Source organism: Sceloporus occidentalis, unplaced genomic scaffold (assembly GCF_023333645.1).
Source record: "Sceloporus occidentalis isolate IW3139 unplaced genomic scaffold, rSceOcc1.0.p SCAF_2, whole genome shotgun sequence".
Classification (NCBI taxonomy): domain Eukaryota; kingdom Metazoa; phylum Chordata; class Lepidosauria; order Squamata; family Phrynosomatidae; genus Sceloporus; species Sceloporus occidentalis.
This window is the reverse complement of record NW_028316982.1, coordinates 110,101,457-110,114,744: the sequence shown is the minus strand read 5'-3', so window position 1 is coordinate 110,114,744 and position 13,288 is coordinate 110,101,457. Positions and strand designations below refer to the sequence as shown.

Sequence of the window (13,288 nt, the reverse complement as noted above, 5' to 3'; positions counted from 1 at the left end):
TAACTCAGGCCCATTACATACGGGCATAAAGTACGCACTCAGCGCGTACTAGGGTTAAAAAGGGGCATCACTTCCTGATGCCCCTAACCCTAATACGTGCAGAGCACGCACAAAATGGTGGCGCCCATTCCACACGGGTGCCACCATCTTGACATAGCAGACACATTGCATCCGTACATCGTGCAGCGCAAATGACAGCATCATAACCGCGCCGCAAAGAGAAGCACCATTTTGGGGCTTCTTTTTGCAGGGTAGAGGAGCCGCGTGGTTTGTACGCTGGGGCTCCTCCGTGCTGCAAATGACGGCGGTGGCAGACTGCCCGTTTTGGGTGGTCTGTAATGTGCCTCATACAACCTTACCTCAAGCAAAACATTTGGTGCCACTACCTTTGGTGACACCTGATACAGAGGGCTGCCATAAAGGGACAGAAGGCTGCCCAGCCCCATCTGCTAACTTGCTAACTTGCTCACCTGCACCCCTCTCCCCAACTATGTGCCCCCCACCTACCCCCTTACCACCAGTTGCCCTCTCCTCTTGCCTCCTCTGACCAGCCACTGCCCAGGGTGGTCAGGTAAGTGAGTCAGTGGGAGGGGACAGAAAGGGCGTAGTGTGCCCCACTTTGTCCCTGGATTTTCTCCCCATGGAGAAAGCCCCATGACAGAGCAATGGGAAGGGTGTGTGCTTGCCCCTCCTGTACAGAAATAGGAAGAGAGCCCACCTGGTGCAGCCTGCACCCCCTTACCCCCCAGTGACACCACTGAGTGAAGGTGAGATCTGCCAACCTCCAGTTCCTCAGGTGAGTTGTCTACATTGCCTGTTGGGTAGGCTGGGCCTGCAAATGGAAATGGTTTCACTGTTTCCTCTGCAGCTAAAATATGAAGACTGAATAACAAGATCCCCCATAATTATCTTCTTAGAGAGCAAATATGAAAAGGCAACATTAAAAGTTGAACAGAGGAATTAGCTGCAGGCATCAATCGCTTAGGCCAAAATCTTGTTAGCTCTAATTAGAGTAGATCTATTGAATCAGTAGAACTTAAACAAGTGTTCCCTTACTACAATACCACTGATTCATCAGGTCTCTGTTATTAGGATCTTACTACAGGATTTCTTAAGATTCTATTTTGGATATTTGTGCCACTGGCGGGTAATCTATTTTGAATCTTCTAGAGCTTTGTGATCAGATTTATTGTCCACATTACTAGACTAACTGTACTGCAGAATGCAGACATTTTTGGCAAAATGTTTTCAGATTATATTTCAGATCCAGTTTCGCTCATTCTGCTAGGCTCCTTACAATTTGGCTTTTGTTTCTCAGTCCTGTAAACCATGTTGGTTTTGTCCCTGTTTGCAGGTCTCCAGCCTCTATCTCTACGACAGTGTGCTCATGTTGGCCAATGCCTTTCACAGAAAGTTGGAGGACAGGAAGTGGCACAGCATGGCAAGCTTGAATTGCATGAGGAAATCTACTAAGCCTTGGAACGGAGGCCGTTCAATGCTGGAGAGTATTAAGAAGGTACAAAAAGCACATGGAAAACACATTTTCAGATTTATAAATTGGGGGAGGGGGACGTTCTCTAAACTCTAGTTGGCACAGGAGATATCTATTTTCTATGTTCCTTGGCAGGCATTTACACTGTATATGTAATTCATTTTTGCCAAGCACACACACCTTGAGGCAGTGGCACCTCTATGAGCTACTCCTCAAGGCACCAATTGAGTCCTAGGCAGGTTTATGCTCTCTGTGTTTTCCTAATTGTAGAAGATGAGGGAAGAACAAAACAGACTAATCTGAGGTCTCATGGAGTTACTTCTCAAGGAACTAGCCGAATCATGAGTCATTTGCATTCCTCCCTCACTTCTCCCACTATGAAAGGCAAGAGAAAATATAAACCAACTGAGTTGCAGGCTCACAGAACACAACATGAATCTGTAGTTGTGTTGGCCCCACACCTCCTCTCCCTTCTCTGAGTCACCAGGACTGCTGCAAGGGACCTCAACTAAGACCTCTGTGGATCAACTGGATGGTGATAGGGGGATAAAATTGCCCCACATCCTAAACATTGTCCATCTCTGATAGAGGTACTCAGATACTGAAAACAAATTGTCATTAAGTGCTATGTCTTCAAAAGGCCTTGTTAAAATTCTAATTTAAATCCAAATAAAGTTGTAGCGTTATTTGTTTTGTTTTGTTTGCTTTGTTCTGTTTGCTCTTCATGTGCAGGTTTAATTCTCACACAACATTTAGAAGTATTGATAGTTCACTTTGTCTGCAGACCATTGTGGATGATTGTGGAGCTTTTAATGGACAATGCTACTTTCAGTTGGGGAGCTTTTAATGGACAATGCTACATTCAGTTTAATCACACACATTTGCAGGTCACTGAGATATGTATATAAAAAGAGCTTTGGAAAGCCAGATTGTTTTCTGATCTTAAAACTGATGCAACTGTTTCCTTAGGGTCATATCACAGGACTCACAGGTGCTATGGAATTCAGAGAAGATGGAGCCAACCCCTATGTCCAATTTGAAATACTTGGAACCAGCTACAGTGAAACATTCGGCAAAGATGTGCGGAGGGTAACAATGCTTTGTCTTTTCCCCCTTCCCTCCTCCTCCTTTTCCTTTTTCACTGGAGGAGAATAACACTCTGCTTGCTTATCTGGGGAAAATGCTATCATTTTCCAACAAATATTAGAAGTGGTCTTAGTCACAGTGCTAAAGTCGTTAGCTGTGGAAATAGTATTTTCTAATGTCTCACACATTTAAATCTTGAAATATAACATTTAAGACTGTCAGGAAGGAGTCTAGCAAATTGTTCTCAAATGGGCTGTTATTCCTTAATATATTCCAATACTGATTCTCTGAGCATAATAGTAGAAATGGTACAACTCTGCTCCCAGCGATTTCCAGGTGAATTATAGCATAATTGGTATAACTAAGACTTGTCCTAGTCTAGAAACTAAGCGGGATATTAAATTTCTGGTTTCTATAAAATCTTTCAGCAGAATCCAGGAAATGGCAAGGAACAGAGTGATGGTGGATGGTGAGGAATAAGAGAAAGAAAAATACTGTATTCAAAGATTTACCGTATGTAGTAAATTGCAGACATGTATTTGTTTTGTTATTCTCCCACAGGACTGCTTGTGGTAAAAATAAATCAAATATAATTGCATTGGGGCTGCTGTCCTGCACCTCTGAGTATTCTTAGCGTAATGCTCTTCTGTTATTAAGTACTTGGGCAAACAGAAAATACCCAACCCTTTCCCTGTCAGTTGTTTTTGCCCCAGAACTACTCCTTCCCAAAAGACAAATATCTAGAATGTTGTGTGGAGAAGTATTACAAGTGAGTGGAAGAAAAGTTTAAACACTTTTTCCCTTGCCCATCACCAATGTAAATGGTCCATTCTCAAGGATTTTCAATAGAGAAGGAGCCATCCAGCTAATAGTATGTATGCACAATTCCAATGTAACATGCAGTTTGTGTCTTAGAAGGTAATATATAAGCAGAGCCTGATGATGGCTCAAGCAACAGAATCATCTGCTTGCTTAGAGTCTTGCAGTTGCTTACATCCGGAGCTCTGAGATTAGGCTGGGCAAAGATTTAGGGCTTGTCTTCACTGGCCAGAATACACCAGGCTGCCCCTGGAGTATTTTGGCCCTGAATTCTCCCCAAATCTCCCCTCTTACCTGTGCTTTATCTGCAGTGATGAAGGTTGGTTTCATTCCCAAATAATCCCCATTCTTTCCCACATAATCCCCAGCATATCACCCAGTGCTGCTACTGAGGTCAACGGTGATCATCTTGATCTGATCTCAGAGCAACTCATGTATGCAGTGGGGTGGCATTCAGTGGTTCTCAGACTGAATCAGGTGCAGGTGTCATGAACATCATCTGTACCCAATCAGAGGATCTCGGTCTGCATCATGTGAACAGGACACAGCGAGCCCAGGGGGAATTCAAGGGAAATAACCCATGTAGACAAGCCCTCAATTGTTCCTGCTCCTTGCGTAGGACTCATTTCACAGTCTTGTATTGTTGAAGGTGGTGGGAATTGTTATTTTTTTAAAGTTATGTGGCCTTTTTAATAAGTTGCATATTAATATTTCACATTTGTTGGGTGCTACATTTATTGGGTGCTACATGACATGCAACATATGCTAAAGTAGGTTCAGATAGAGGAGAAAGTTATAACAGGAATAGGACGTCTTGAGTATAATATTTTACTAAGACTGTAAATCTTGGAAGCATATAGGAATGGATAATTTCAGCAATTTTCTACCTGGTCTATGAATGCAATTTTTGTACAATTTTTGAACATTATTTGTACTCCTCAACTTTGGTGGAGAGATTCATTTGAGCAAAAATACATAGAATCATGGAACCATGGAGTTCTGGAGTTGAAGGAGACCACAAAAGCCACCTGTCATTCAGGAATACATAGCACTCCTAAAGCACTCCTGAAACACCACTCTATTTGCAGACCTTCAAATAAGGAGAGTCCGCTACATTCCAAGACAGTCTATTTCACTGTAAAAAGTTCTTACTATCAAGGATTGATTCCTAATGTTTAGGTGGAATTTCTTTTCTTGTAATTTGAAGCCATTGGTCCAGGTTCTATTCTCTGCAGCAATTGGAACCAAGCTCACACCATCGTCTACATGACATTTCATCAGTTATTTAAAGATAACGAACATGTCACTTCTCAGTCTTTTCTTACCCAAGCTAAACATATCCAGCTCTCTAAGTCTCTGCTCATATAAGGCTTGACTACCAGATCTTTGATGATTTTGGCTATCCTCTTCTGGACAGACTTCATCTTGTTATGAGGTTTTCATGTGCAATTTTCTTCTAGAGGCATGCATTTCTGGATAAAAATAATGGGTTTTGTAATGGGGGGGGCTTTTTTTCTGTCTATGCTAATATCCAAAAATGAGGTAGAAATCTTACTTTTCAGGAGAAGGCCTTCAGGTCTAGTTGATTTAGTTTTCCTTTCTGATCTCCCCCCCCCCCCCCCACTCCTATTGTCAGGCATTTCTTATTCTGATGGCCATAGTTATTTGCTTTTAAAATTACATTCCAATTAAATGGCTTTGTTGTTGGTAACTGACCTCTAAGTTGCCCTGCCATCAAGAGCCTTGCTCAGGTCTTCCAGACTCAAGGCCATGTCTTCCTTGAATCTATCCGGCTGTAATGTGGCCTTCCTCTTTTCCTACCAAGCATTATCTTTTGTAGGGAGTCACCCCAGTGAGTTTACATGACTGAACCAAGACTCAAACCCTGATTTCCAGAATCATAGTCCAACACTCAAACCACTGCATCATGCTGGTTCTTAATTTATTATTATTTAAATAAATTTAAACAATACAGGATGCCTGTTTATAAGTCCAAGATGAGCAGATTTTAAAAATGATTTCAGTGTTTGATTTGGAAGGTTGTGGAAGGGATGTAGAGAAAATACCTTCAGTTTGATTTTGTTGGTATTGCATAGTGGCAGTCCAGGAGCTGGCAGGTCACATTTCTCTCCTGACAGAGACAGCTTTATTGTTACATCACTCATGGCCATTGTACTCCTGCTACCACACCACACCACACTCCTGCCCAAACTTGCCCTGATGTGGTGCACCAGACAACAGGATCAGAGCCAATGTGTGTTTTGTTTTGCATCATGCCACAGGAGGTGCAAAAATTCTCCTTTATTAAGAGTTTTGAATCCAGCAATTTTATTTTCAGCCCCTAGGCTGTGGATTTCTAGAGAGCCTTACAGAATCAAGTTCTCAACCTTGGGAGAAGGTAAGTAGCTTTTGGGGTCAAAGCAACTTACATTAGGGGCTCCTGTCTCAGAGGTACACTGGCTGCTTATGTTTTGGCGAAAAGAATTAATGCTTAGTAAGAAAGGTAGGACAGGAATGCAGGGGAGTTTGTGATTTTGCTTCTGTATTTAAAAGATGTATGCATTTTTTAAAATGACTTATTTGAAAAATAAGGACCCAGTAGTTAATTGGAGGAAATTGAAAGAGGGAGTAGGGATAACTGAGGAAACAAATAGAGGAGGAGATTGAGAAACAACCAGAAGAGGATAAATTGGTGTGTTGAATTCAAGTAAAGTTCAAGGATGTGTGGAAGTAAAGCCAGTTGCCCTTTCCTCACTGAAACCCTTGGTACACTCTACATTTTTATTGTAATTAGAGGTTGCACTTTTTGGAATTATTCCCAATCTCTTATCAGAGCATTTATCTGTCCATTTTAGTAACAGCCAAGGCCATAGCAGGTACATGCAATTCAAGCTAGGTTGGACTTAACCCACTTTTGGTTTCCAGTTTGCCTGAAGAGACCAATGCTAAAACATACCCCTGTGTGAAATCCTATAGTTTATTTGTATCTTTTTCTTTTCTTTACAACATCTTATGTTGTTTCCTATTATAAATCCATCCCTCTCAGCTGTTTTTCAGGCTACCTGGAACAGTGCCAAAATTACCATCTCAGACACATGCTGTATTTGACAAGAAACATTCTGTTCTGAGTGATAACATTTATTATTGGTTACTCACTGATGCCATTTTGTATACTTTTTAAAGCTTCATTTTCTTGAAATATCATCTGTCTCTTAAAATCTGCCCCACTGTTTCCCTTCACACTTTTCTAAGCAGCTTGCAGAAATCACTGCTGGTAGCAATTTCACCCAGTAGTGACTGCTAAAAAGACCAATAAATGGATCTTAGAGGAAATCAGGCCTGAACTCTCCCTATAACAAAGGTGATTAAATTATGTTTTGTCCTATTTTGGCTATATCATGAGAAGAAAGGGCTCACTAAAAATATGATAATGCTTGGTAAAGTTGAGGGCAACAAGGAAAAAGGGAAAACAACATAGCTGATGGACAAAGTTGAAGCCTTGACCATGAATTTGCAAGACCTGAACAGCGCAGTTGAGGATAGGGTGACTTGGAGGTATCTCATTCCTAGGGTCACCATAGGCAAAGTCGACTTGAAAGCAGTTAATGTATTCTATGTGACAATGTTATTCTCTGTACAGAATTGTTTCAGATGCAGAAAATGATGTTTTCTGGGCAAAACAATTGTGCATGAATTTTGCACAGCGTAAACGCCAAACTGAGGCTAGCCTTTCTTACAATGGGAAGAAAACTGCTAAGATTACTTATTGTTTCCTTTGAGAAGAAAAATGGCAAGGAATTTCTTTCTAAATGGAGAATGTGGACCATGCTTTGAAGAAAAATCAGTGTGATTTTCCTCTGCTATTAACACAGCAAATGTCACACACCCCCAACCTCTTCTCAAACACACCATACAGTTTCCTTTATAATGGTTTTGGTACTGATTTCTGTATGTCACTGAATGTTATGGCATAAACAACTAGCAATATTAAAATATATCTTTAAATTGCAATATCATATGTACAGCCTGAGTGTATCTATGTTACGTTGTTTCATATGATTAAAGTGAAAATTTGGTAAGATGAGATTTTTTAAAATAAAATTTAAAAGATTTTTTTATTTTCAAAAATGTATTTTTTAAAAAATTAAAATTTATTTTAAAAAACCCCAAAACCTTGGGCTTCTCCTTTCTCTTCCCATTGAGCCCCACCCCCTAGTCATGCCCTTCATTGCCTATAATTCACCCCTAGTTTGCTTTTTTGAATCCTGCTATGGCATCCAGTCATTTTGGATAAGATTGTGTGTGTGTGTGTGTGTGTGTGTGTGTATGTTATGTTATGTTATGTTATATTATGTTATGTTATGTTATTTTGATAGTATTGCAAAAACCTGTTGATGAGAGTCCTGGCGAGATAGAAACATCATCTTGCATACCTTTTACTGACTCTAACATATCACTCTTTATCCCTGGGGATGAAAAAGAATTTTAAGAGTGTGAAAATGGTGTGACAGAGGTGCTGTTTTTTCTCTCTGTGTGTGCGAGTGTGCATGCATGTGCACCTTTAAGTCACCAGTCAACATATAGCAACCCTCTGAATTTCATAGGGTTTTCTTAGCCAAGGAATACACAGAAGTTGTTTTGCTATTTTATTCTCTGATATATATATATATATATATATATATATATATATATATATATATAGCCTACAGTGCCTGGTATTCATTGGCAGTCTCCTGTACAAGTACTAACAAGGGCTGATCCTGCTTAGCTTCCAAGATCAAATAGGATCCGCTGCCTTTAGGATATTTAGGTCATTATATATTGTGAATGTATTTGTTGTATGGTTGTCTCTGGTCAAACAGGTTTTTATCATCTCCAAAATGTATCAAAATCTGCTACAGCTGTTGAACAGAAACAATATTGTGTGATTGTACATGTCAAGAACAATGAAGCTTCTATCATGCTGTCTGCTCCAAATGTCCTTGTGTGGTGAAGTGTGTGTGGTTACTTGGGAGGAAGTATTTTGGGTAGTAGCCCACCATTGTTGAATATCTTCGCTGGTGACGCCTACCTGGCATTTGCTTTACCTTTTTGGTATCAGGAATATGCCATTTAAATTTGATATTTTGTGCTGCTGTGCTATGCTTTTTGGTAGTTTTATCTTCATGGTTTTAAATTATTTTTCTGATGTTTGGTTTAGCTTCTGCTGTTTTTAATTTATTTTCTAAGTGAATGTTTTGTAATGCTGCTACAGCTTTATGTAGAGTTTTTATTTTTATCACTGTCAGACTGCTAGCCTTCATTTCAGGGTGCTGCTGGCAAGTCCAGCTAAATGATCATTACTCCCTCCAAGCATGCCTGATGCCTCTGGGATAATGCCAAGGAAGAGAAAGTAGTACTGTTCATTGCATCAGATTAGGCTCTGAGGCCTCCGAATGATGATGTCTAGTTTTAGGCATACAAATCTGTGCTGTCAAAACTTTTTTTGAGATTTAATTCTTGGCTGACATGACTTTCTTTAGTAAAAAAAAAACAAACCGGATCAAATTGGCAGGGTAAGATGGGGTTGTATCCAGCATTGGACATAGCTGGTAAAACACTTTTAGAATCCAGCAAGTTTTTAGGGATGGTCTCCTATTTCAGGCTGCCAAATGCAAAAAGGCTGCTCTGGAAGACTGGGAAACCCTCTAGAAAAAAACTTTTTTGTAGTAGGATTCCATGACATTTACCAGCAGGACTTAAGTCATAACCTCTTGGTTTCAGTAATGAACTAATCCCTTTTACTACAGTATTGCAAAATTGTGATGCTCTTGATTTATCACAGTTCTGCTGACAACACAAATAGGATATGATGATATACTAGGAAGGAGATAAATCCTCCAGCCACCTGCTCTCTCTCATTTATGCAAACATAACATCTCTGGATAGTTCGGGGAATTGGCATGAGGCGAGGAAATAACTTATACTGCAAAGTGATCCATAACCTTGACTATGTGATTGCAATGCAATCACCACAATTTACTTGATATATCTTAGAACACTTTCTAGATAGAGGTGAATAGAATCATTCAGAGCATTCATGAAATGTTTTGCAATAATACACCAGCTAGCCAACAACATCCATACTACCCACTTCTCCTTCATCCAGAGGAAATTTGCACAACTGTTTTGCAAATTTTTGTTTCCCATAACTGAGCGTATGTCATCAGGAGTCCTGAGGAAAATTGTTAATTTGTCATCTGATGCTACTGTGTGCTGTGAAGTCAGCTTGGACCTAGAGTCCTACGTAGGTCTTGCAAAGCCAGGGCTGTGGTTTCTTTGATCAAATCAATTCCACCTGCAATGTGGTTTTCTCTTTTCCTACAGTCTTTTATTTTACCAAGTGTTGTTGTTTTTCAAGTGAGTCACATTATCTCATGATATGTCCAAGGTATGATAGCTTCAGGATAGTAATTTAGGCTTCATTTGTTCTTGGACCTATTTACTGATTTGGCAATACTTCATTGATTTGGCCAAACCTCATAGAAAAAGAAGGAAATTCCAGCTGTAGAGAATGATCCTGCTGGTCGGGGCAAAAAATGAACAAACCTTTTCAGTTTGCAGACTTGTCAGTTGCAGAAGAAGCAATCTGTAACACAACAGAAGAAGATAGGGTTTTAAGGGGTCATTTCACCTTACAGAGATTCCACTTTAGCTGCCATAGAGACATCATATGGAGTCCTGGGATTTGTAGTTTGGTATAACACTAAAACTTTCTAGTTGAGGACTCCATATAATGTTTTAATTCCAGTTAAACTGGAATTACAGAGTTTTAATCATATAGTCTGAAAGGGCCCCAGATTGCCAAGGCACTCAGACAAATATCTGTCAGTCTTTCTTCTCCTACTACCCCAATAATAACAAAGCACTGCCTTGAAAGCAGAAAGTATTTGTGCCTTTCTCTCACTGGTGAAAGAGACAGAGAGTTATCCAGTTGCCTAGAAAACTGCGGGGCAAAACAGACAGCCCTGATGGGACATCTTGGAGCCGCCCCATTTAAGGCTGGATTGGGGCCGTGGCAACCACACACCATGGCCCCAATCCAGACAGCACCCACCCCAAAAAGAAGCAGAAAAAAGCCACCCCTTTGCTTCTAGAGCCGGCTTTCCACCAGCTCTGGGCACATGCTGTCTAAATGCCATGACCCCAAGTCACCTGGAAGCCACCCGGCCTGTAATCACAGACACTGGTTCTGAGTGACTTGGGGGCATGGCACATGTAAACGCCATGCCCCCAAGCTGTCTTGAAGCCTGCTGAAGCTACCAGTCTGTTTCAGTCTTGAGTTACCATTTTCTTTTAGCCAGCACTGTTCTATGATTTTATAACTGAACTGTGACTGTGAGAGGACTTTTATTGTGAGCTCTAATGGATATCATATGACCTACTATTTTGAACATTTTGGATGAGTCTAGTTAATACTTTCTCTCATATTCCTACATTCCCAGAACTAACTTACATTCTGTAGTGTGAAAGTTTTGGATGAGTCTGTCTGGACTAAGGAGGCTTTCAAATTATCTTCCATTTGTTGATGATCCTCCACAATGCCCTAACTGCTCTCCAAGATGTTATTCTTAAGGCCAAATAAAACAGGACCATGTGCAGATCTGCAATCTCAGGGCTCAAGGATTTCAGTCAAACATTTCAGTCAAACATAATTCTCTTCCACACCCTCAGGAAGGGCTACTTTACAGATTACAGAACAGCATAAAGTAGAAGAGATTTGCATCTTTCCCTTCACATATTTGGCAGTCTTTCCCTTTCTTCAGCCCTTTGCTTTTTCGGTGAATAAAACTGTAAAGCTAAATTGGAGGCGGGGATTCACACTCATTTTTTTTTGTCCTGAGGAGATGCGGATCAACATGCTGATGCATATTGAGTTTGTTATTTCCATTTTGTTTTGGGATTGTGAATGTCTTCGAGTCATTGTAACCCCCTTGTTATTTATGCATGCTATCGTTTCAAGATAAAATGGAGCCACCTCCATTCCTTTGGACGATACAGAGCAATCCGAATCAATTCGGAAGCTTATTCACACTGCCAAATACGTGGAACGATGCAGATCTATCAGGAAAACTCAGAGAAAAACCTAGTGTCGAATATCGTGGGTTAAATGGAGTTTTTTTTGCCAGCCACCTCAAAAGTGCATTGAGTGCATTTGGGACATGTGTGAACAACAAAGATTGATCCCGGATTGTTTTCATAGTGTGAATGGGGCCTGGGACAATTTGGCCCTGCCATGCTATTCAGGTCACTGAAGATTAATGCAAACAGCTTCAACTACCATTCTGTGTCTGTGCTCTATGTTATATAGCACTACAGATTTTAGGACCCAGTGTTAGGGCACTGGAGGAGCACTGATCTCACTCCTCAGGTGACACTCTTCTGAAAGACTCTTATTTCTATTTAAAGGCCTGCTGTCAGTGAAGTGCTGCTCCTAATGCTCCATCAGTATCACTAGACATTTTTCCTCCATTTCATTTAATCATCAGTCTGATGCCTGATTTAAAAAAAAATAAATAAAGAAGAGAGAGAGAAACATATTTTGCACTTGCCAATGCAATTATTAATAACTACCATTTAGAGCCAAGTTCCTTTTCTTTCAGAAGCCCAGGACTTCACTGGCACTACTCTAGATTTACACTGCTAGAGTCTGAGTCAGAATTTCCGTTTTTAGTACGCGTCAAATTCTTGACGTATTAATGACATATTACCTCCAAACTGCACATGATTATAGGATTCATCATTTTTTTTTCCAAATCTGCTTCCTTCCCACATACATTCTCTTGACAGTAACTTTAAATTATTACCATCAAAACTAATGAATCCTGAAACTGATGTTACAGAAAACTTTGTGTGCATTAAAGGGATGCATGCTGTCCTACTTTAATCTTCCTTCTGTGTAATTTGGTGATGTGTTTTTCTTTGCAGAGAGGGGGTTTATGACATACATTAAGATGCCAATGCTCATGCAATTCTTGGCAGGTTGATATCCTTGAGTCTATAATTCTGGAAAGCAAGGGGAAAGATTGTTAATAATGCAGTAATGTATGAGGGAATCAAAACTTTCTTTAAAAAATGTTATTCAGCAGCAAAGAAAATTTACTGATAAATAGGATAGGAATATATATGTAGGCACACAGGAAACCTCACCTGGCTCAGATGTGAAAAGGAGTGACAGGTTGATAGCTCTTTCTCGATTCTGTAGGTAGTGGTGCATGGCCGTTCTAAGTTGGTGGAGTAATTTGTCTGGTTACTTCTGATAACAAATGAGACTCTGGCATACTAACTAGTTATGTGATTCCTGAGCTTGTGGATGGTTTTAATATGTATGTATCTTATCTGTCCTTTTTAAATGATGTGTGTTTTTAACTAATGTTGTGTTTTTAAGTGATATTATGTATTTGTTAATACGTTGTTGCTCCCAACCTTGATCTGTGGGGAGAGGCAATTAAGAAATCATCATCATCACCATCATCATCATCATCATCATCATCATCACCACCACCACCACCACCACCACCACCACCACCACCACAACCCATTATTCAGGAGGATTTGGGCTAACAATGATATAATCATCTTGCTGAAAACAAGATCTCTGTCTGTTTTATAGATGGAAACATTTGAAAAATGGAACAATATGTTTCTCAAATGTTTGAAAACCTGACAAGGGGTTCCTGTACTGAGAATCTTCACAGAGCAGGACTTATTCCGCACCAAATTTGCACACTTTTTGTGTAAAAATCGTGTTTTCTGCACAGAAAATGCTGTCTCTGTACAACAGTGTGTAAATTTGGTTCAGAATAAATGTGTGCACAATTAAGTCCCAAACTGCAAATAGTATTTTAAAAT

General features: G+C 40.1%; 1 protein-coding gene across 5 annotated transcripts in view; it reads left to right on the top strand.

The window, feature by feature from the left end:
* The window catches only part of GRID1 (glutamate ionotropic receptor delta type subunit 1), an 859,069-nt gene that overhangs the window by 713,049 nt on the left and 132,732 nt on the right, over window positions 1-13,288 (top strand). For 4 of the 5 annotated variants that reach the window (XM_089510586.1, XM_089510584.1, XM_089510589.1 and 1 more), the window contains exons 7-8: window positions 1,355-1,516; window positions 2,462-2,581. In XM_089510586.1, the coding sequence (XP_089366712.1) occupies window positions 1,355-1,516; window positions 2,462-2,581 (282 nt within the window). The remainder of the gene's footprint in view (window positions 1-1,354; window positions 1,517-2,461; window positions 2,582-13,288) is intronic. The other variant, XM_089510585.1, reaches the window with a different exon arrangement.